This window comes from Notamacropus eugenii, chromosome 2, assembly GCF_028372415.1.
Source record: "Notamacropus eugenii isolate mMacEug1 chromosome 2, mMacEug1.pri_v2, whole genome shotgun sequence".
In the NCBI taxonomy this organism is placed as follows: Eukaryota; Metazoa; Chordata; class Mammalia; order Diprotodontia; family Macropodidae; genus Notamacropus; species Notamacropus eugenii.
In genome coordinates, this window is record NC_092873.1 from 199417254 (window position 1) to 199441801 (window position 24548).

General features: G+C 34.2%; 1 protein-coding gene across 1 annotated transcript in view; it reads left to right on the forward strand.

Moving 5' to 3' along the window:
• Positions 1 to 22960, forward strand: part of NUS1 (NUS1 dehydrodolichyl diphosphate synthase subunit) — a 39263-nt gene extending 16303 nt beyond the window's left edge. Inside the window, exons 2-5 of the mRNA XM_072643143.1 lie at positions 10308 to 10433; positions 10965 to 11114; positions 18305 to 18404; positions 20050 to 22960. Coding sequence (XP_072499244.1) covers positions 10308 to 10433; positions 10965 to 11114; positions 18305 to 18404; positions 20050 to 20140 — 467 coding nt within the window. The 3' untranslated portion in view covers positions 20141 to 22960. The remainder of the gene's footprint in view (positions 1 to 10307; positions 10434 to 10964; positions 11115 to 18304; positions 18405 to 20049) is intronic.
• The last annotated feature ends 1588 nt before the right edge of the window (positions 22961 to 24548 follow it).

Below are 24548 nucleotides of genomic sequence, written 5' to 3' on the forward strand. Positions count from 1 at the left end.
AAATTTGTTTTGTTGTAGATCTTTTAATTATGTGTAATTTTTGTAGTCGCTTTATTGACTATAATAGAGGAGGTTATTCTGTTCTTTTTACTTCTCCAAATATTTTTTCCAAAGAGGATTTTAATTGAATTTTTGAACAGATAGAATGATGATGGTGAGTCACTAGGTAATTTAGTCAAATGCGTAAAAAAAATTTAGTGTATTTTTAATTTTATTTTTTAATTTTTAAAAAAAACCTTTTATTGATGCCTTTTATTTTTACAGTACAGTTATTTCTAGGTCTATACTACTGTCCCACCCTCTCCTCTCTCGAACCCTTCTTTGTAACAACCTCATTAAACAAGACTACCTGATAGTGGCTTTGACAGTCTTCTTCTGTATATCTCCCCCACACTTCTGTCAAAAGGAGACAACTATGTTCCCTTAATTGTTGTCTAGCACCATTTCTTTTTTGCTTTCTCAGTCTCTCAGAGTTCAGGTTCCTTCTTGTGATTTTTCTCCTTTCTGTGTAGCAGGAATTATTACATATATATACCAGTTGACTTTTGCTCTACTTTGTTTCCAGTTTTTTGTTGTTCTTGTTACCACAAGAGTTCTACTGAAACTGTTTTCATCTTTGAACTTCTTGGAATATGTGTCTAGTAGAGGGATTTATTCGGTCAAAAAGTATGAAACAATGTCACACGTTTGCATAATTCCAAATGGATAGCCAAAATGGATGTAATGGCAATTAATGTAATTTATAATTTGCAATTCTCTCAAAAACTGTTCATATCTTGTGATCACTTATCTTTGAGGAATGGCTCTAGGTTATTCCTCTGTTGTATCCTTGAGTGTCAAGATAGTGCTGGGAACACAACTGATAGTTCACAAATTCTTCCTGTTGATTCAATTCAGCAAATGTTTATGGAAATAAATCTGATATTAGGCGATAGAGAGAGGAAAACTATCAGGACTAAGTAGTAACCTTTTGAAACTAGGTGTGAAAGTACCGTTATGCTTGCTGAAACTGGAAGTTGAACTTACTTCAAGACTATTCTCTTTCCTTCACGTAGGACACTGGTAGAGTTTGCTAGTCTTGTCTATGGAGTCCCAAATTTTATGCTTGTGTGTACTTGGATACATCAGGTGTTATCTTTCTGAGTTTACCCACACAGAGCAAAATGAGGCTCAGAAACCAGAGACTGTAGCTGATAGCTGCTGCAATCCAACCATCTTCATCCATTCCATGCTTACAGCACTGGGCAGCCTTAGAACACAAATCTACATTAGAGCACTGTGCTATGAATGCCGAGTCTGACGCCAGAGAAGCAACCATTGAGAAGTTGTGTGTTTTGCTAAGCAAGTTGTATAGAAGGACGCAGACAGGAGGACGAGGTTGATGGGAATGTAGATTCCAGATGAAAGCTGCTTCATGGTGGAGATGGGAGGCACCCATCCAGACTGCCCTAGTACCTCTTGTCCTCTGGAAACCTTCATATATGTTTTAAAACCTATTTTGAAGGGTATTTTTATTGATGAGGTAATTGAATATTAATTTCCATTAGTAAGGTAGTCTTATTTTTGTGATTTTTAATTAACTTATACATAATGGTGACCACAAATGCTAATTATGTTCTTACTCAGTTATTTACTTTTTATAGTGATTGTCTGCTTTCCTAGAGACTAGTCCCTTGTGATACGTTGTGGGTGAGGGAGTTGGGAAGAGAACATATAATTTTGTCATTAGTTTGATTCTGATTCTAGTCCTACCTCCACCGCTTTCTAACTCTGTGACTCTGGGCACGTCTCTCTAAACTTTAGTTTCCTCATCTGTAAAAATTGTAGCAAATACTTGTCCATCTTACAGGGCTTTTTTGAGGATCAACATCTGTAAAACATTTGGGAGTTATAAGGGTAATATTTAAAGAGTCCTTCCTTGATATCCTAAAAGACACAGTTTTTTTTCTTTTAATTATCTATTGTTGATTAGAAATAGACTGGTTTTTTAGATTTTCTGTAGCACTGTTTTGAATTTAGAACTGATCAATAAATGATGATAATTTTAGACATTTTCTTTATTTTTTTTGTTGATTAGTTTATGTCCATTGATTTCACTTCTCCCTGTTAGTCCTCTTCTTTCTCTTTCCATTCATAGTACCTACAAACAAAATATTAGATGCTTGAGAGATATGTTTGTGAAGAAGGGAAGAGAGCACAATATAAAATATGTAATTATATATTTTAAGAGACTAAATATATATTTAGCCTAATTATATAACTTAACACTTGATTACATTTTAAAAGCAGCATTACAAGAATACTGATCAAATTTGAGATTAACTCTCTGAATTTTGTTTTTCCTATTGAATATATGTGTCAGACTCAGTAAACATTTCCTAAGCACCTATTATATGCCAGGCACTATGCCATACTTGGTGATAGAAAGAAAGGCATGAGAAAACCCTGCCCTCAAGTAATTGACAATCTAAGGGAAGCAGGGGTGGCAGGGAGGAACTGCACATGGAGGGAAGCTGAAAAGTGAAAGGTAGAAGGGAGATAGTCTGAGAAGTTGATTTCTTCATGCAGAATGATGAGTTTCTGGAGATAATGATGTCTAGAGAGGCAACTGGTAGGAAATAATGAGATGAATTTCCAGAAAGGCCTCCTTATGTGGTGGATAATCAGTACAACACTTAAATTCCTTTATCTTGGTTACCTTATAATTTGGGATGACAATTTACCATCTTTGCCTAGTTCTGAGTCCTTTGTGTAAAATGATCATTAGGAATGTATGAATATTGAAATTACATATAATTTCCTAAATCTCATTTTACCCATTATACTGAACAACAGCCTATTCAGACATCCTTTTGTAATGCTTTGTGGTTGATGGCTATGCTTTGTTTCTCAATGCTAGGCCCACAGCCTAGCTCTGGTAGGTTCTCCAGGTTGGAAGGCTTCGACTACAGGCGCAGCGGTGGACTGCATGTCTCTGTTTATAGAGGTCAGTCACCAGGTTGGCCACCGGGTGATTATTTTTTGATATGATCCGAAAGTTTTTCATGACTAGGTTTAAATGATGGTTTGTAATCTGCCTTGGTGGAGCAAGTTGCCTCTCCAGTGAAATGAGGGCTCTTGAGAGTAGTAAAGTATTAAACACGGAAGATTTTTAAAAAGATGTAAAAGATCAAATACACTTACACAGTTAAACATACTAGGATAGTTGCAAAGGAATATATAAATACATATTGATACAGGGAAAACTAAGCAGTTACAGGTTATATACAATGGAATAGTCATTGTAATAGAGTAATATGAGGTAGGTATACTTTATGTTTAGTGACTTTAAGCAGTGAATCAAACTAGCAGAAACAAAGCATTTTCTCAGTGTGAATACCAGCAGTACTTGTCCTGCCATATAATCAGGGCTGAAATATCAAAATGCCTGCCTTTTTAATGTAATTTTTTTATAGTGTTATAGTAGAAAGCACTAAACTTGAAATCAGAGTACACGTATGTCCTACCTGGCCTTGCCACTTACCAGTTAGTACTTTGGCCAAGTCATTTCTCTTCTCTCAATCTCCATAAAATAAAGGCAGTAATACTTCTAATACTAACTTTACAGGATTCTTGTGATAAATTTAGATTTGTAAATTGCAAATCTAGTATAACTATTAATTTCATTGTATTTCTAATAAATGAAATTTAGTGAATATGATCTGATATATTCTTCCTTAAATTTGTCCAGAATTTATTTAGTTGATTGATTATTTGCTTAGACAGATATTCAGTTTGGGGAAAATTAGTCTAAATTTCATAAAATTAGTATATACTAATTTAATTTTGAAAAACTTTGTCAAGAGAAGCCTTTCAAAAGATAAATCATTCTGTCACAGTGATTATATTATCACTACTGTTGGTTGTGATAGTAGCTCACAGTGTAAATATAACTTAAAGTAATAAAAAAACCCTCAAACTTAATTCCTCATCCCTACATTATTATTATCTTTCTGAATTTTAAAAAAACTTCTTTTTTAAAACTTAATTAAAAAAAAGTTTTGGGTGAGGAAGGAGTTGAGGTTTTTCCTTCCTCATTTCCTGAGTCATTCAGACTAGAAATGCCTACCGAAGGTAATATAGCACAAGCCATTGTTGAAACTTGGCATCTAATTAATGATGGGGAAACCCATAGATGAGTCCAGAGAGATTAAAGTAGTTTACTGAAGAGATTGCCTTTTGATTAGACCAGTGTTCTTTCTGTTGCTACTTCACTACTCTTTTTAAAAAAATATATATAAACACTTATTACGCATTAACAAATATATGGCACTCAGTTTTTTTGGCTCTAGTCCTAATATCAGAGCCTGTTAATAAAGTTTCTCTAATAAAGAAATTAGTTCCTGAGAGTTATGTCAGTGGAACAAAATCTGGCAGTTTCTTTTCTTTTTTCTTAAAATTTTTTTCATTCTGAACTTAAAGCATAGTCATAGCATAACATAAAAAGAGGATCCTGTTTGAAACTGAATCTCTATTTTGTGGGACTTATTTTTTTTAAAAAGTGCATAATAAATTCTACTCATTACTTTCAAAATTGTCCTGACTATATACACCTTCTATTTTCTTTACATTTAAAAAAATGTTGTAATGGCCTCTTTTATAACTATTCCCAACAGCCCCACCCCCAATTAAAAATCAAGAGAAATTTTTTTTAAAAAACCCAACCTTGTAATAGATAAACATATTCAAACAAAACAAATCCAAACAGTGGCCACATCCAAAAATGTACATTTCTTTCTTCACCTTGAGTCTGTTACCTCTCTGTCATGAGGAAGATAGCATGCTTCATCATAGGTCCTTTGGAGATCATTGATCAGACTCAAGTCTTTCAAAGTTGTTTTGCTTTACCATGTGATTGTAAAAATTGTTCTTCTGGTTCTTCTCACTTCTCATATGAATCTATAGCATCCAAGATTCTCAGAAATGATCTCTTTTCATTTCTTAGGGCACAGTAACGGTCAATTATATTCATATAGTGCAGTTTGTTCAGCTATTCCTCAATTGTTTAAGAGGTGATCTAAGGTGTATCCTCAGATTCTATTTCTTTCCCTCTCCTGTTCTTTATTTATACACCCTCCTCCCCCCCCCCCCCCCCCTTCCCTGGCCCTCTACTTGTAGTCCTTCTTCAGGATCTGGAAGTTTCCTTTCTTGTGACTATTTACTTCCTAGTATTATCCTAACCTTTCCCTCCCCCTTGTTTGTTTCCTTGTCGAGTTTGATATTTTTCTACATTGGACTATTTGCCTATGTCTAATCCACCATTGTTTCAGATGGATGGCATATATCTCATGCTCACCTCCACCCCTTCTTTCCATCTTTGTGTGCTCTTCTTAAGCTTCCCAATTTTGTGAAATAGCAAATGCCACCTCCTTTCTACACTGGTATATTTCATTTTTCCTTCTTTCTCTTTTAAACCTTCAGAACAGAAACTATCCATCTCCAGAAACTCTTTTAACAAATTTTTTTATTTAGCTCCGTCTGTATTCTTTAAAGACATTTAGGTTTTGAAGGGACACTTCTTTCTTCCCCTGGTAGAATGCTAGCAGTATATATTGGTCAAATACGTTACCTTTTTAGGCTTTGTACTCGTTTGTTGGCATTTCAAAATTTTCAGTTCCATGAAAGGTCTGTTTTCTCCCTTATTATCTTTTCAGGTTAAGTTGCTTTTTTGCTCTTTGAAATATTGTCTTCCAAGATCTCTGTAGTAAATGTTGTCACCTTTTGTGTCATTTTGATCAGATTCTTTCTGGATGCTTGCATTAAATGTGAGAGCTGTAGATTTTGGCTATGACATTCATGGGGTTTTATCTTTTAAATTTAAATTTCCTTTTAGCTGGTGATTGGATTTTCTTTTTTTCTACTTTGCTCTCTGGTTTTAATAGATCTAGGCAATTTTCATGTATGATTTATTGAAATAATAATATATAAATAAATAAATAATGATATTGAAATAATAATAGTAATGAATGATAATAATAGCTAACATTTATATAGCACTTAGTCTGTAGCAGGCACTAGGCTAAATGCTTTACAGTTATTAGCTCATTTAATCCTCACAATAACCCTGGGAGATAGGTGCTATTATTACTCCCATTTTATAGTTGGGGACACTGAGGCAAATAGGTTAAGTGACTTGCTCAGAGTCAACCAGCTAGTAAGTGTCTGAGGCCACATTTGAAATCAGGTCCTCCAGACTCCAGGCCCTTAGCTCTATCCACTGTGCCACCTAGCTGACCATCATGATAGGTTTTAGGGAATCTAATGAATATTAAATTAACTCTTATTGACCTATTTTCTGGGTAACTTGTTTATATCAGATATCTTATATTTCTTTTTTCTTAATCTTCTGACTTTGTTCTTACATTCTTGGTGTCATTCAATTAGGTCTGTTTTAGTTTTCAGTTAGTCTATTATTTGAGTAAGATTTACCACCTTACTGTCATTACCACCTTCTATGTCATTTATCCTTTATTTTTTTCATAATTTTTATATAATTTTTAATCTCTTGCTTCATTTAGGTATTTGTGTATTCCTTGTAGAAAATCTGTTTTTTTTCCTCTGATTCTCTGCAGTTGTTAATGGAGTTTAACTTGCTTGTTATTTTTAAGGATTTCTAGATTTGCAATAATTTTTTATTTGTTTTCTTTGACTTCCTCATTAGTTTTAAATTTAAAACGCTTTAGTCCTGGGACTCTGTGCCACTTCTAGGTTATGTTGCCATTTTTCAGTATTGTCCTGGATCCCCTAGTTTGTGAGCAGACGTTCACCTGCTCCAGGTTAAGTCCTTCTAGATCTTTGGGCTTTAGAGCCCTACCTCTTAAGGAGCGCTTTATGGAAGTTTGGGACAGTGTTAGGAATGTTAGGGCCATGAAAGTCCTGGTCAGAGTGCTGAACCATAGCCTTCTGTTTTCTAGGTCCCTATGTTGGAGCTTTCTCAGGGGAGCTCTGCTGCTGTTGTTGTCTTAAGTTATAGAGCCTTTGGTCCAGCTAACCTTGACACTGTGACTAGCTGTGACTGGCCCCCTTTCTCATTTCCTTTGGTCTTTTGGTTTGGAAGAAGCCACTGTAGTTTCTCACTGTATTTCGTGATCATTATTCAGTATGAGAACTAAAAGGTTTTGCTGGAGCATATATGTGGTGGAAATGGGTGGGAAAGTTGAGAGATTTGTTTCCAGTTTGAGCAACCATCTTGGCCAGAAGTCAATCTAGCAGTTTCCTCTAAACCGGAAACTTTGGGTTAGAGCCCTGAATACTTGCTCTGTCTGTTCCATTACCAGTCTAATTAAGTTTGGAGAAGATCATTATCACTCTAATTTGATGGAATTTTTGACCCAAGGCACTTTTGACTATCACTGTCAGCTCAGAGAGTACTCACATCTACACAGACCTGTACAAGCCCTTTTGGCACACAAGTTCTATTTGCAAATCTCTTGTATAATTTTAATTTACTTTTAAAATCCTAGTGAAGCACAAGGCTATAGCAAAAGTCCTAGTGATGTTTTAAACTACTAAAGCTTTTAGTTTTCATTGAAAGTGTGCTTTTCATCATTTCACCTGTTCAAAATAAAGTAAGAAAGTAAACAGGTTCAAAATGTTTATGAAGGATTTATATGCTTGTCTTGTCTGTGATCTGTTGTATGTTGTCCCAGACATCTTGAACACAATAACCTAGCAACGACTAAAAATTTCAGCACTATTTTTTACGTAAAATTAAATACTGTGAATAATTCCAATATCTAAAAGAAATGAAGACAGCTAAAAGAAAAACACAGCATATAAATGCATGTTATAACATGTGTGTATGCATGTATGTAGAAACTATACTTTTAAGTAAAAGAGGATTTGCCCGTGTTTAGGCATTCAGATGAAATGTGAATAGATATAAAATGGCTTTTCGTAATTGTGCATTATTGTGGAAAAATATCAAATATGCTGTAGTTTCCTATTTCTGTATTTAATTTGCAATCTATTTTTAATAAACTTTGCATGTGTCTTTTAAAAAAAAAAGCCTTGGTAACTTAAAACTGCACTTACATTTTTTAGGATATTGTGGAGTTAAAGGGATGATATTGGCATGGTTTTTCTTTAAATTATGTTTACAGTTTTCAGTATAATTTACAGATTGTTTTTTTTGTCCTTTCCTTTTCAATCAGTTATTTTTAAATTGGTGTTGCTCCAAACCTAGCCTATAAGAATGAGATTTAATCATAATTTACAATCGTAATTTACTTTTAACTGGCAAATTATTTATGAAGATTGAACACAAGACAAACTAAAGAAGAAATAGTGGGAAAGAGAATAAATCTTCAAAAATAAGGTGTTTGTATAGAACTGCCTCTTTAAAATTTACTCACTGTTTTCTCAGTGTAATCCCAATTTATCAAGCTAAATATAATACAGTATTTAAATTTTAATGCCTAGAAGAGATTGTGCAAGTGTATATGTTAATACATGAACAGTAGATCATAATCAGTTTTTTTTAGTGTCACACCTCAAACATGGTAAGTCATTTCATTGTAAATCTTGCCATTTCGTCATTTCCTAGAATTCATCTTCCTGCTCCTTACTACCCTTTCATTTAATTAGTCAGACAGAGGCCCCATTTAAGATAATTTTATGAGGCAGTTTATTTGGAAGGTACCTTGGAAATCGTCTGTAATTTCTTTTCCCCTTTTAATATTATTCTCTCCTGTTTCAAAATCAGGAAATCTCTGCATTCTTGGAAAGCTGTTAAAAAGTGGGTCCATAGTTCCGCCCCAACCCAAGTTACTAGTTGTAGCCACTAGATGGCACTTGTGTATTAATATGATGAAAAAAAAACTGAAGACCAGGCATATATCTCCATTTGGCTCATGGTCAGAAATCAGGAAAACTACAGAATGTGGGTGTTAGGAGACAAAAACTGAAGTACACCTTTTTTTTTTTTCTTTTCCAGAATTCATAGTATGCATTAAATAAACTTGCAAAGTGACTTAAAAAGTGGAGATAAAATACAAAATATTCCTAAGGTCTCTGAGTAGTTTTATTCCATTAGAGCTTAAAACCACACTAAGAATTTTGGGACTCCCTGATATATTATGCTACCTTGATAGCCATGATGGTCTTTCTTTTTTTTATTGTCTGTCATCCTTTATCCATCCCTAGCTCCTAGGAAATTTCTGTACTCCATTGTAGGCATTTAGTAAATAGTCTTTGGTAAAGACCAAAGAAGACAGTGGATCATAGGGAATTATTCACTTACGAGACTGAAAAATAAACAAAAGTTTGATGAGTAAATCTTTTTTTGTCTTATTCATATTTATAGTTGCTTCACATTGGTCACCTACATGGCACATGACCAGGACATGTTCACAGCCTCAGACACTTAATAATTTTGTGACCCTGGACCAAGTCACTTATCTTCTATCTGCTCCAGTTTCCTCAACTGTACAATGGAGATAATAGCACCTTCCTCCCGGGGTTCTTAGGATACAATGAGATAATATTTGGAAACCTTAAATACTATATAAATGCCACCTATCACCATCATCATTATCATATCATTGCCTTTTTTTTCTTTTTTTTTTTTTTTTAGTTTTTAGGCCTGAGTTAGTCTTAGCTTCAGGGGTAGCAAATTAAAAAGTAATGGCTGTATAAATTTTAGTGGAATACCTTTAGACTTGTTAGCGTTGAAAATTTCTTTTGATTACTATTTTACCTTGTTATACTTTGTATAATGTTATATTACTATTTTACATGTTATATACTCATAAAATATAAACATTATTTTACATGTATATAATTTGTTGAGTCATGGAAAATGGGGTGTTAAATCATGAAGAGACCTTGGAAATCCTTATTACAACCCTTTTTTGAGTTAATTATGTAAAATAATGAATTCTCAAAGTTGAGAGATGTGACTCAAATGGCACATGTGAAGAATTTTGTAAGCCTAAATATTATAATTACTGTTATTATGGCATACATGCTAAAGAAGACAAATGGCTAATTTTCCTCTTCTTCCTCTTGAACTCATGCCCATTATATTCATATTCCATTTTAAGAGTCTATGGGTTATTTTTGGGGGGTTTCAGCATGAAACCAGAATCCAGTAGTAATCATGAGGTTTGATATTCATTCTTATTTTGGTGATTCTAGTTAAAGGCTGGTCTTTGGTGTTTTATCCTGAATTCTTCTACCACTCTGCTATTTTCACAACAAACACACATTGTTTATGGAAAAGAAAAAAGGAACCCAGTTGTCATTTGTGTTTGGGTTTTTTTTTTTAGGTATTTTCAAAAGGAACAATTCTAGACTGATGGATGAAATTTTAAAACAGCAACAAGAACTCCTGGGCTTAGATTGTCCCAAATACTCACCAGAGTTTGTGAATAGTAATGACAAAGAAGATCAAGGTAGTTATGTGGGTAAAAATTACATAAAACATGCTCCTGTGTATCTTGTCTAAAAATGTAATCAATCATATTTTTTTCTCACTCTGTTACTCCCTAATTCTATCAGATTAGTAGTCTTTTTCTTTTTGTTTTCATTTATTTTTTGCCCCCTATTGTCTTAAATACCAAATTGCTCACAGGTTTGCAGTTTATAACAATTGATATTTTATTGTGAAAAATGTTTTTCTCTACAATTAGGGTTCTTGCTTTTTTCTACATTAATTTCCATATAACCCAAACTTAATGTCAAACATAAGGACTTTGAAAAGAAGGTAATAATGTAAATCTAAAACACACATGCAGTTGTATATGTGTGTACACAGGTGCACGTGTGTTTGTTTTCTGAGTAAGGTAACTTAAGTGTAGCCTAGTATAAAATAAAGTTTCTATTTTTGAAAAATTTGGACCTGAAGTTTGCATTTTTGTAACAATTTGCCTGCTTTTCAAATAACTTTAAAAGATAGTATTTTATATTTTGCTTTTTTCTTCTAGTTTTAAATTGCCAATCATCAGTGAAGGTGCTGTCTCCAGAAGATGGAAAAGAAGATATTGTGAGAGCTGCTCGAGACTTTTGCCAGTTAGTAGCTCAGCAGCAAAAGAGATCCACAGACATGGATGTGAATGTTTTAGACAATTTACTTAGTAAGTTAAGTAATTCTACTTGTAAAAAATTGTGATGAACAAATGTACAATCTGAAAAATACTAACTAAAAGTAAACCCCACAATGAAAAAGCAGTTGTTAGTAAAATTAAATACATATCAGACAGTAAAAATTAAGTATTAGTGCTAAAAATGAAATGGATTACATGTAGGCAGTGTTTTTCAACTAGGCTGATGACAAATGTGAATAGTTCCTTTGATTGTTTGGGGGAGAGGTTGTGATTAAAGAGAAAAAATGCTTAAGTTTCTTCAGTTTTGACTCCTCTTAAAAATGGGAATTATATATATGTTTCAGTGATTTTTTTTTTTGTCCTGCACTTAAAAAAACAAATATTGCCGTTAAAGTTATTTAGGAAAAACACTTGCATTTAATAAGTTTAGGTTAGGATTTTAGTGATGGGTGTTAGATATTAGAAATAATCTAGTTCAACCAGCCATTTGATAGATGAGTAAATTGAACCTCAGGTTATAAACAGAGGAGTGAGAGTTTGAATGCATATGTTCTAGTTCTAAAGTCCATGTTCACCTTTGACTTAGCTTTTTGGGCTTCCTTCCATCATATCCAAATCAAACTTTTTGATACAGCTTTTATTTCTTTGTGTCTGTGTTTATTTGTTGACTTAGGGGCAGCTAAGTGGTACAGTGGATAGAGCACCAAGTGCAGGAGTCAGGAGGACTTGAGTTCAGATTTCACCTCAGACACTTGACACTCACTAGCTGTGTGACCTTGGGCAAGTCACTTAACCCCATTTGCCTCATCCTGGGTCATCTCCAGTCATCCTGATGAATATCTAGTCACTGGATTCAGACAGCTCTGGAGGAGAAGTGAGGCTCGTGACATGCACAGCCCTCCCTCTCTCAAAACAAAGTCAAGTGCAAGTCATGTCATCATTTCTCTGATGGCATGGTCTTCTGCAATGAAGGATGAGCACACACATTTGTGAGTGACATATTGATTGCATTAAGCCCCAGAGTATTGCAGCTCCTTCTGTTTGAGATCTATATTCATTGAAAATAGTTTGGTCTAGTTATTCACGCAAGAAAAACCAAATAGATAAAGGATGTCTGACAGACTACTATATGTAGTCAAATGAACAGACTATAAAGCTGATCCACTAGTGTGTGTGTGCGTGTGTACACACATATATTAGAAACTGCTTATGGGGAACTGAACCTGGTATTAAATAGGAATAAGAAAATGAGTTGAATTGTCTTTGGGAATTTTGTGCAGCTTTTAACAACTTTAAACTTTTCCGTGAAGTTCTGGCTCCTGTTTTTAACACTGATATTCTTCCAGTGATGATGTGTGACAGTGAGTCATGGCATGCCCTTGTCTCCAAAAAACTCAAAGTTAGGATCACTCAAAGGACTATGGAAAGGCACATGGTAGTTATGAGTAGGCTACACTACACTGACAGCTGAAAATTGCATAAGAGAAGGAAACAGTCTAAAGGATAGCAGCAGAAATGTCTGTTACCAGAAAGAAGGCAGATATGTGGTGAGAGCAATAACTAACTGATGGACAAACGTATTTTCCATTTGTACACCATGTCAAAAGAATTAGTAAGGGTGGCCAGCAAATTTGGTTCATTCATTGTAGAAAATTTATGGAAGGGTATGGATAAAAGTTGCATAGGACGAGAGGGCATGAATATGTTGTGATTTGCTTTACTGGAGGGAGTACCTACACCAATGAGATGATTTTTTTCTTATTTAATTTAATATTTAACTTTTTTCCCAACATGTAAAAATGATTTTAATTTTTTTTTCAAATATTGAGTTCCAAATGTTCTCTTTCTCTCCGCTATTTGAGAAGGCAAGTAATTTGACATAGGTTATACATGTGTAGTCATGCAAAATGCATTTCCATGGAGGTCATGGTATGAAGAAAACACAGATAAAAAAACCCCAAGAAAGTAAAGAAAAAGTATCTTCGATTTGCATTCATTTCTTTCTCAAGAGATGGACAACCCATTTCATCATAAGTCCTTCAGAATTGTCTTGGATCATTACATTGCTGAGAATAGCTAAGTTATTCACAGTTGGTCATCATACAATATTGCTTCTACTGTGTACAGTGTCTTCCTGGTTCTGCTCTTTTCACTTGGCATCAGTTCTTGGAAATCCAGGTTTTTCTGAGAGCATCCTGCTTGGCATTTTGTATGGCACAATAGCATTCCATCACAATCATATACAACAGTTTGTTCAGCCGTTCACCAGTTGGTGGACATCCTCTCAATTTCCAATTCTTTTCCATCACTAAAAGAGATGCTTTAAATATTTTGCACACATATATCCTTTTCTTTTTTGTCTTTTTTATCTCTTTGGGATATAGACCTAGTAGTGGTACTGCTTGACCAAAAGGTATACATAATTTTATAGCCCTTTAGGCATACTTCCAAATTGTTCCAGTGAGATCATTTATGCTATGCAGTAGAACCTCAGTTTTGTTCTGAGATTCTGTTTGTCACGTGATTTGTTCAAGTTGCAAAGCGAATTTTCCAATAGGAAACAATGTGAAGTCTGATGATCGCTACCACATCCCCCAAAATATTCATATAAACATAATTTTAATTTTAAGTAAGTCTTTTTGTCCCTAATGTGAAATACAAAGGTAAAGATTAGTATACAATGTAAACCAAAACTAAAATAGATTAACCAACACTTTATCTTTGAGAAGAGTCGTGGCTGACAAGAGGGGGGAGGAAGAGGAAGGGTCATTGCTTGGAAGGAGAATCTCCTTCGATGAGAACATCCAGGGATTTCATTGTGGGGAGTGTTCTCTCATGCTGCTTTCATTAAAAATAAGACTAATACTACTGCCTTCACTTATTTTTCATTTTTTAGAATCACTTTCATGCTTTGACTCACTGATTTTTTTTCTTTACGTTTGCTTCTGACTAGGAATCTATCTTAGCAGCACTTGTTTTTGACTTTTTTAAAAATTAATTTATTTGTTTTCAGTTTTCAACAATCACTTCCATAAGTTTTAAATTTTCTCCCTCTCCTCGAGACAACATACAATCTTATATGGGTTAAAAAAAAACCATTGTCCTAGTTGAGTGTCATCCCTTCACAAGCTGTTCAAGTCCAAACATGATATTCGTACTGCGAATTTTTGTTCGTCCTGCAAGACAAATTTTGCGAAAAATTTATCCTCATCCAGCGAAGCATATGTAAACCAGGTTACTCATAAACCGAGGTTCCGCTGTACTTAATATACACATGACTATGTTAAGGACTTTATACCTTGCTGAGATGTTCCGGATCCAATAATGCCTGGTCAGAGGACCTAATAATATAAAGATTAGATATGATTATCAGGTAGATAGCGATTAGAATTGGTGTAAAGTTGGTTAGTAGAGGGTAGTCTTGAGAGAAAAAATGCTGACTTAGTGATCTTAGGAGTCAATTATTTATGTTGATGAATTCCAGAATATGTGTGTAGTCACGGAGGCCAAGGGAGTGTCGTTATTGATATTGCTGTCACCCAGAGGAGATCCGTGAGCAGAGATGAATATCTCAAGAGCTGAGTCATTGAAGAAAGGAGGAAAAGGGATCTGTATGCAATAAAAGACTGCAGTAATTATTTGAAAAGAGTAGTCTGTGTAAATGGCATGAATTTCAAAGGAAAGGCACTATTACCTTGTTTATTATGAATAAAACTGATTAACATAAAAGGTGAACAGTAGAGCTGAAAGGCTTTGCTATCCACCTTACTTAGCCCAGGGATAGCTTGTATTTTGTTCTAAAGATGTTTGTTTAGTTTAGGGGTAACAACAGGAAATTCAATTTTTTTCTTTTACTGTTTCATCTATAGCACTAAATGCTTACCACCTATGACTTAATGTCATGTTTCTTGGTTGCTTGACCATATCTCAGATCCTATATAGGAATTACACCCACCCATTGTCAGGAAGGCCTTGAGGTGCCTTACAAAATTAAATACATTGAAGGCTGGTCAAGATAGCACAGTTACTTGAACTTCAGTTTCACTTAAACTGGTCAGAAGAGGATGGAGCATTACCCCCATCTCCTACACCTCACACACACACACAGAGTTTGGTGCAGGAATATATCAGCTCAGCAGGGCTACACATAGGAACAAGAAGGGAAAAGGGATTAGGAGAAAAAAAGGCATATTTAAGGAAAGATTTACCATGAGCAAAAAAATCCATAACCATGGTAAAAGAAGAGTGAAGATTTAAAATAGTTTAAAAATGGTTTAAATGGTTTTTTTTTTTAAAAAAAAAAAAGGTAACAATTTGAAATCACCAGGGAGTGAGGAGCATAGAGAAGAAAAAGTATAAGAGAATAGGACAGAGGGAAATAGATAATAAACATAACTGAATGGGATGAACAGACAAACAGACTGAGTTAAAAAGCAAACTCCAATAACATGTTGTTACATAGAAACTATATGTTGTTTATAAAAATCCAAAAAATGTGTTGTTTATAAGAAACATTTGAAACATAAAGGCAAAGTTAAAATGAGAAGTTAGAGCAGAATCTCTCAGCTGAATACAGAAAAGTAGGAGTAGTAATTTTGATTTCAGACAAGGCAACAACAAAAATAGACATAATTAAAATACATAAAAAGGGAAACAGTATTTTGTTTGAATAAACAATGAATTTAAATATTTAATCTATATGGCATAATTTCTAAGTACATCAAGGAAAACTAAATGAATTTCAAGAAGAAAAATATGCATCAAAACTGTAATAGTGGAGCACCTATCAGTCCTAGATAAATCTAACCAAAAAAAACCAAGAAAGAAGTTGATGACTTGAATAGGATTTTAGAAGAATTAGATATGATTGTCCTCCAGTAGTTATTGAAAGGAAATAGAAAGGAAGAATATACATATTTCTCAACTGCTCATGGCACCTTTACAAAAATTGATCATGTCTTAGGAAATGCAGAAATATACACATCCTTTATTGATCTTAATGTAATAAAAGTAATGGGTCGCTGGGGAAAATATTAAAAATCAATTGGAAATGAAGTCCTAAAGCTTTGTTAGGTCAAAGAACAAATCACAGAAACAATTGATAATTTCCTTAAAGATAACAGTGTTACAACATGCCACAATTTTTGTGAATGCATTTAAAGAGATCCTTAGGAGAAAGTCTTATCTGTAAACATTTTTATTAACAGAAAAGAGAAAGAACAGTTAAATGAATTGCTAATGCAACTAAAATACTAGGAAAAGAAATTTAAACTCAGTTAAACACCAGAATAGGAATATTGAAAAATCAAAGAAGAGATTAGGAGAATTGAAAATTTTAAAAAAATTTCCATTAATAAATAGAAGTCGGAGCTTTTAAAAATAATAATAATAAAATAGGAAATCTATTAGCATATTTGGTTAAAAAGAGGAAAGAGAAGACCAAATTACAAGTATCAAAAATGAAAAAATGAGAATTCACAAGTGAAGAATCAACTATTAGAATCTATTTTACCCAACTGTATGCCAGAACACCTCAACTTGCTAAATAAAATAACTGAAGTGTTACCAAAATATAAAATACTTCTATTAAGAAACCAAGCAAGAAAATTTGTTTCCTAAAAGTGAAGTCTTTTATAGAAAATTGATATCAATCCTAAACAGAAAAATTAAAGGGTCAGAGGATCTTTGTGTTTGCTTCTCTGTCCTGCCATATCTCAGAACAGGATTTCTGGTTAATGAGAATTGTGTACCAAAACACCCTCATGATTAGAAAAAGACTCAAGTACTTTACGTTTGGTGGTTAGTTGATTTCACAGGTAATGAGTTTTACCACAGGGATCTGTGGTTTATAGTTTATTTACAAATACTGTGCACTAGTTCACTCTTTCTGGGGAAGGACTGTTACTAATCAAAAGAAAATTTGGGTAAAAAATATATCTAGAAATCACTCAAAATATTGTTGGAACAGACTGTGAATAGGATGAGATTACTTATCATGTGTACGCTCAAGAAAAAACTAGATAGAGTGAGATTAGTTGGGAATTTGGTGAGTGAAATTGTTGTGAAGAGGCAGTCATTTTTTATATCTTATTAAGCATTTCATTAGAAAGGCAGAAAGTGTACCAAATGGGACTTGATTGAATACTTTCTCTAGAGATTCAATACCTAGTATAATGTCCTGAATATAGTAGGTACTCAGTTTTTATTGAATGAATGAATGAATTTACATTAAGTTGATTTCTCCTCCCCCTCCCCCTCCAAAAAAAAAAAAAAAACCAAAACAAAACAAAAAAGCCGTGGATCAGGATTAAGAATAATTAAGATTTTGTCCTGTGCACTAGGCAGCTTAGAAGCTAGCCTTTTTCTCTTCCAAAATTAGTTTATCAAAAGTCTGAATGAGGAAAGAAGCTGGATGAAGGATGATGGAAATAAAGCCTCCATCTTTATCCTGCTAGGATTATCTATAAAGCTTTAGTGTTTTTTCTTTAAAAATAATTATGACAGCGAATATAAGTAAAAGATTAAAAGTAGTTTTAAAAAAGATGTAATTGTAGTAAAGTGAAAAGGACTACTAAGGGCTGAGTCACTACTAAGATAAAAGAGGCTAAGGCTACAAAATTCATAGGAAAGAACTTTCAGATCTTGACTTTGCAGGTTAAGGTTCTGGTAGGAAGTCTTTGGATAGGCAGAATCCATAAGCAAGGTAGACAAAAGCTTGCGAACTATAAACTTGAAAAGGATACAGGCTGTTGTAAGTTGGGGGTGGGGGGAGCTCATCATGTGTCCATCCCCATAAACAAAAAAAGTATGTCCATTACAGTCTCTTGCCATACTTGATAACACCACTCTGTACGTTTCCTTTCTCCACATTGCATCTTTGCCAGTTGACCCCAATGGACAGCTACATTATCTTTTTAGACATTTTTGTAGATATGGTTTCAGTGGTCAGTGTTGCCCCTGCTAATCAAGCAGATTGTTTCAGGTGGGTAGACTTTCAGGATAATAATCGTTTCCTCCACTGAGACAGAAGTCATGTCTTAAAGTGTATTTCTTCGCTTTATTCATTCTTTGTTCTTGTTTTCCCTGAGTGGAAAAGTTGTAAATGATCTAAGTAAAGATGTATGAGGAAACCTTCTAATTAAGCATTTATACTATGAGATCTTTTTGTATGTTTAGAGTAAATAACATGTTCATTTCACATGTGTTTCTTTATTTTCAAGGTTTGAATGGTTTCCCTGACCCCGATTTAGTATTGAAGTTTGGTCCTGTGGACAGCACATTAGGATATCTTCCCTGGCATATTAGATTGACTGAGATTATGTAAGTAATTAAAATGGTGTGCTTATTTGAGTTTGAGATAGTAAATATATTTATACCTCCTCTGAGCCAGGAATACTCAGGTAGAGTAGGATATAACAAAGTATAAGAGTTCTTGCTCTTAAGTAGCTACAGGCTTAACAAGGAAAATGTGCATATGAAAAAGAGAACAGTAAGGGCCAGTGTGGCATAAAGGATAGTGACCTAGCTTTGAAGACCTAGATTCAAATCATCAGATCTCTCAGGACTCTAGAAAATTCTCTTAAGACTGTAAGGTGTCAGCCTGCATTGGTATGGGGAGTTCTCTATACCAATAAAATTACAGGTGCAATATCTACCTTCGTAGCAGCAAGGACCCTGGCATACACAGGAGGGCCTGCTGTTACAGGGTCTTAGCTCTGCTTTTCTAAAAGGAAAGCAACATTTTAGGGGTCAACAATCTGCTTTAATCAAGTACATATACCATTCACTTAGCTCAGGGGAGAAAATCAGCACCCTGAACTTCAGAGAAAATAAAAACAGAAATTACAAACATAAAAACAGATGGGGCTTCCAACTGTCTGACCATAGATAGTACATATATTGTTACCAGAGAGAGAAGCACCAGCATCTGGGTTTTCAAAGCTGGGGGGCTCCTTAGCAGCTACTCAGAGGCTCATCTGGAACACGAACCTTCTCCCAAGAAGTAAGCCCCAAAGCAAAACCTCTGTAGAAAAAAAAATGAGGGTGAGGTAACATAGTATAAAGAAGGGTTTAGGGTGGGGACAAGTTTATGAGGCTTTGTGGTAATCTAGGTGAGAGGAATCAGGATTCTGTTGTAACAATGGAAATGGTGGAGAGGGTGGCGAATCCTAGGAACCTTAATAACGAAGGATTGATGGGACTGATTCTGTACAAGGGATAAAGGATGGGAAAGAATAAAAAAAATTAACAGGGGAAACTATACTGTTAACAACAATGGGAAATTGAGGGTGGTGCTGTTTGCAGGAAAGATAGTAAATTCAATTTTAGACATAATGTATAGAATAGAGGCTAGAGAGTTTTTTCTTTAAACAAACATTTTATCTCCCTAGTGGTGATCAAGCTGGGAGTGAACTGCTTCAGACTCATTCAGACTCATTCTTGGACACTAGAGGTCCTTGGGCTTGTAGATGAAGATATACTATTTTGGCAAGGATTCTAGACTTTATGATCCACTGTTATAACCTTTGAAAATCTGGAGTCACCTCCATGTTATAGTGAAGCTAGAGGAGGAAATTAATGAGGAATTTCCATTATACTGTAAAGGAAGTTTCAGAAGGAAAGGTTGAATATAAAGTACATTTTATTTATTGATTGCTCATATGTTCTTAGGGAACCTCTAGTTGAAGTGGTTGGGCCATGAAAAAGAGAATTTGCTTTTTTCTCATTTTATGGAGAAGGACATGTAACAAGAGATTTAACAGTCTACCAGTACAATTACTTTAGCATGCCAGAGTTGTCTTTAAAAACTATTTATTGATATGTTTTGCTTTTTACGTTCTTATTTCTCAATATATCATTCTTGCCACCTTCTATAAATATAATCTTATATTAATATTGTTTTGTCTTTTGCCTTTTAAACACTGCCCCCATTCGTTAATGATTGTTTTCTGTATTTTCTTACCAGCTCTTTGCCTTCACATCTAAACATCAGTTATGAGGACTTTTTCTCTGCCCTTCGTCGGTATGCAGCCTGTGAGCAGCGTTTGGGAAAGTGATCATTGACTGCACTGCTTGAATTCAAGCTTTTGGAGGAAAGGACCCAAGGGATTCTGATGTTTACAAGCACCTGTGATCAATTCTGTATACACCCAGTTCACAATCCTCCTCATAATTTATCGACAAACTCAAAAAAGTGTCTTACTTGAGAGCGAGTGTGTGCGTGTATGTGTGTGTGTGCATGCGATTGTATGAAAGTAAATTTATAAATGGGAAGTATTGGAGAAGGAACTATATAGACCTGCAGCTTTGAGAAAATAACACTATCCAAGTGTGAAATATAGGCTTCTCAAAGGCTTCAACCTCAGTCTCTTCCCTATTTTAGTGGGGAGGGCAGAGGAATAATGATTGAAGCTGTTTGGTTATTGTTTGGGGACTTGGAAGAAGGGAGGGGAGAGGCAGGGTTTGGTGGGTTTTTTCCCTAGTGACCAAAATTTTAAGTTTTAAGAATAATGTATTGAATCTATTAAGTGGAAGCATTCTAAGTTTGAGAACTCTCCAACCTATCAGTTTGGCGTGTTGCTCACATGTTATAAGCATGCACCTTTGGAGTAAAGAGGGAATTTCACCTGTCATCAGATGTCCGTCCATTCCTGTCCCTTACTGCATTATGAACCAGCAGGGTCATTTTAGAGCCCTTGACCTGGTGTGCTTGTTTATGGTATGGTCTGTGAAAGTCAGGGACAAAAATATTTTGCTACTTTGGAAACAAAAAATTGAAAAATTATTCCTAAAATGTTTTCCAAAAGGAAGTGGTTGTTCAGCAATAGTTAAGAGAAATGAAGGGATAGTAAGCTCCCTAAGAATAGAAAAAACAGCTTTGGTCTTGTTTTAGGGGTAGTTTTTTAAGTAGCAACCAGTGTTGAAATTAGACTTAAAATGTCTAACTGTCTATTTATGAATAGCAAACAAGTGGGGAAAATTAACAGAGGCAGCTGGTATCTCCTCCAGAAGTGATCCAACATCTTCAGAATTCTTCCCTCCTTGGAGTAGCATATTTAAGTTCCTATGAATGGAGCTATAAACAGTTTTTATATGGCATCAATTCAATTTTTTTTTTTTTAAGGATTGAAACCTCTGCAGGGAGTTAAATATTACCAAAGTCTACAAAAAGATTGGGCTTAGGTTTTTTGTTTATTGAGAGAAAAAATAGCACTGGTTTCCTTTTTATTTTTAAATCTATGAATATCCTTTTTTTTTTTTTTTTTTTTTTGCATTTAATCATTGCCTCTTCCCTCACTCCTGCTCTTAAATTAGGCATAAGTCACCGTTTGGATTTCTGTGTTAGTTTTGGGGAGAGCCTGTTTACAAATGTACAATACTTGCATTGGAATTGTGCATTTGGATTAGGGTTATTATTTAAAATTTAGATTTCAGAAGCCTGTAAAGTAGTAGCTGAAGATTGGATTCCCAGAGCATGGTCTGTAATTGTCCATCAAGTTCTGAAGCTATGAAGAATAAATGTATTTCAGCAATGGGTAATGAAATCCCCACATATGATTTGAAAACACACTTGAAATAAAATCTATTAAAAACTGAAATTTGGTCAAGTGATATTACTTTGCACTTCGTGTTATTTATATGTTGAAACACTCTGGACTTTTAAAATATTAATTTATTGCTGAAAGTTTTGTCTTGATTGAATTTACAGCATACCTCTTACTTATCCTTTGCTGATGAACTGTAGATTAGTATTCCGATGCTGTGTTCCAGGTTCTGCTGAAACTTTTTTGCCTTCATTACAGATTGTAATATTCCTGTTTGACTTGGAGAAAAGCTGGAAATATTATATTTGATTTTAAAAGAGAAACTTAAAGGATTGTACCAAGGTAAAGGGAATTAATATAACAATGCATTGCATATTAAGTTGAATACAGTAATAGTCAAACATATTACGTGCAATGGAGCATTAAAATGATGTAGTTTAAATTGATAAAAGTTACAATCCTGCTCTATTTTCTTCTATTCCTTCCATTTCTTAAGAACTGTATGTCTTGCATCTAAAATAAAGGATTAAGCTGTGACCTGAGTAGTTTGTATATTACTTGAGGGAAGGACTAAAGAGATTGCTTGAAGCTCTGAGTTTAGATATGGACATCCAAAATTTCATACATGTGAGCTGGACTGCACAACAAGTATAATTTTTTTTTCCCTTTTTTAGCATTGACTTTTAATTGCTAGTTATTATTCCCATCAAAATCAGAATGAGTTATTCATTCTATGCTCCAAAAAGGAAACAAAATTTAAAGAAAAGTGTAATTTAATTATCTTTCTGGGCAATTAAAGGCATTTAAAAATTATTCTTTTTTTAACAATCCTTGCAGTGGTAAAATATCCGAATTAAATCACTCATGGCAATAACTTGGAGCACAGCGGGAAGTTGGACATTTGAATTTAGTTGAGTTCTGGTTGTGTTATCCAATTTCTTACAGATTTCTCATTACCAGGTTATGAAGTTAGGGAACTGTTTTGGATTCTGACAGCAAATTACTATATCTTGTGACTAAAACTTAAGAATTCCTGTCTTTGAGAGGCAGATGTTAACTTTATGAACAGTGCCAAATACACTGTGCATATCTACAACTTGATCTTTGAATGTATGTCCTTTGGGTTAACCCTTCCCATTCTGTGTGATGGTACCATGTGTAGAGCCAATTAAGTCCTTGTGATATTCTGTATGGCTGTAGACTTTGGAAACATGTAAATAATGTGTAAAGCAAGTTTTTATGATTAAGGAATCAAATTTATTGAATTTTATTATTGAAAGTTGAACCTGAACCTGTATGACAAAAAGAAACCAATAAAAGAATATAATCTTTTCATGGGCTACAGTGTTATGTGAACACTACATTTATTCTATTAAATAGCTAGAATATTAATGACTAACATTTATATTTTGCAAAGCACTTTTATGTTATCTCTTTTGAGACTTAAAACAACCCTATAAGGTAAATGGCTATTATTCCTATTTTACAAATGAGGCAGGCTGGTTTTAGAAGTTAAGTAACTGCAGAAAGCCATACAACTAGTAAGTGTTCTGAGGCAGGATTCACTGAGCAGTGCTTCCTTATTCCAAGGCCAATTCTAATCACTGTGTCATTTAGGTTCCTCTCTGTGTAAGAGTTTGTGCCAGTACTTTAACCAGCAAGGCATTTTCTGTGCTCCTGGATCAATAATGTGTGTAACTAAACATCAGTGCCATTATAATGTTGGTTCTAAAACTACTCTAATTTATAATAGCATAGTATTATATAACATGGTGCTTGGTACATAATAGTCTTTTATTAAATGTTCATTGACTGACAGTATCTTCCACATTCAGCATTAGAAAGACCAAGCTTTCAATATTCTATTGTAAATTCATATCAATTAGAGAGATGAGTCTAAATTACAGGAAGCTTTTATGCAGTTTTGTTAAACGCCTATGGTAACAAAAATACTGACTTAGAAGTTCAGTATGTAACTGCTTTAAATAAGAGTCAAATTCAGTTATAACACGTTGTCGGTGTGTATACTAGAGGTGATAAACATGCAGCCTGTGGACCACATGGCTTGAAACTGCACCTAGAACCAGACTAAAATGTAATTGGGGAGACATTAACAAAAAATAAAAATACAGCAGAACATAGGTAATGTTAGATTTTAAAACCAAGTTAATTTGGGTTCTACAGGGAGCCCTACATATGGCTTAAGGCCCCTGTTTCTGTTTTGAGTTTGACAGCACTGATATATACTGAAGGCTATTACAAATTCTTTTGAAAGGCAGTACAGAGGTAAAGTTTAGCTAAGTGCTAGTGTTACGAGTTATCAAAAATCTTGCATTACTGAAATTGAATTTCTCTGTATCTTTGAAGGATTTGTATCTTGCAAAATAAAGTGAATATTCTCTTTCCAATAAAGTGTCCATAATGTTTTACAGGATTTTTGAGTAGGCTTAAGATTTTAGGTAGTTACTTAGCACAAACTCAATTTCATTTTTTTAAGCCTTTTGACAAAAGGTATTACAGATGTTTTGTTTTTAATGTTAACTTATGGTTTTCTTTTTTAAAATAATATTTCCCCCAATTATATGTAGATAATTTTTAGCATTCATTTTTATAAGATTTTGAGTTCCAAATTTTTCTCTCCTTTCCTCCCCTCCCCTCTTCCTAAAATGATAAGCATTTAATAATATGATATATATAGGTTAATAATATAGGTTGTAGGTGTGCAGTCCTAGAAAACATCTATATGTTAGACCAAAAAAAAACAAAACCAAAAAAAGTGAAAAAAAGTTTGTTTCAATCTACTTTCAGAGTCCACTGTTCTTTATCTGGATGTGAATAGCATTTTCCGTAATGAGTACTTTGTAATTGACGTGGACCATTATGTTGCTGAGAAAAGTGAAGTCATTCATATTTTCATATT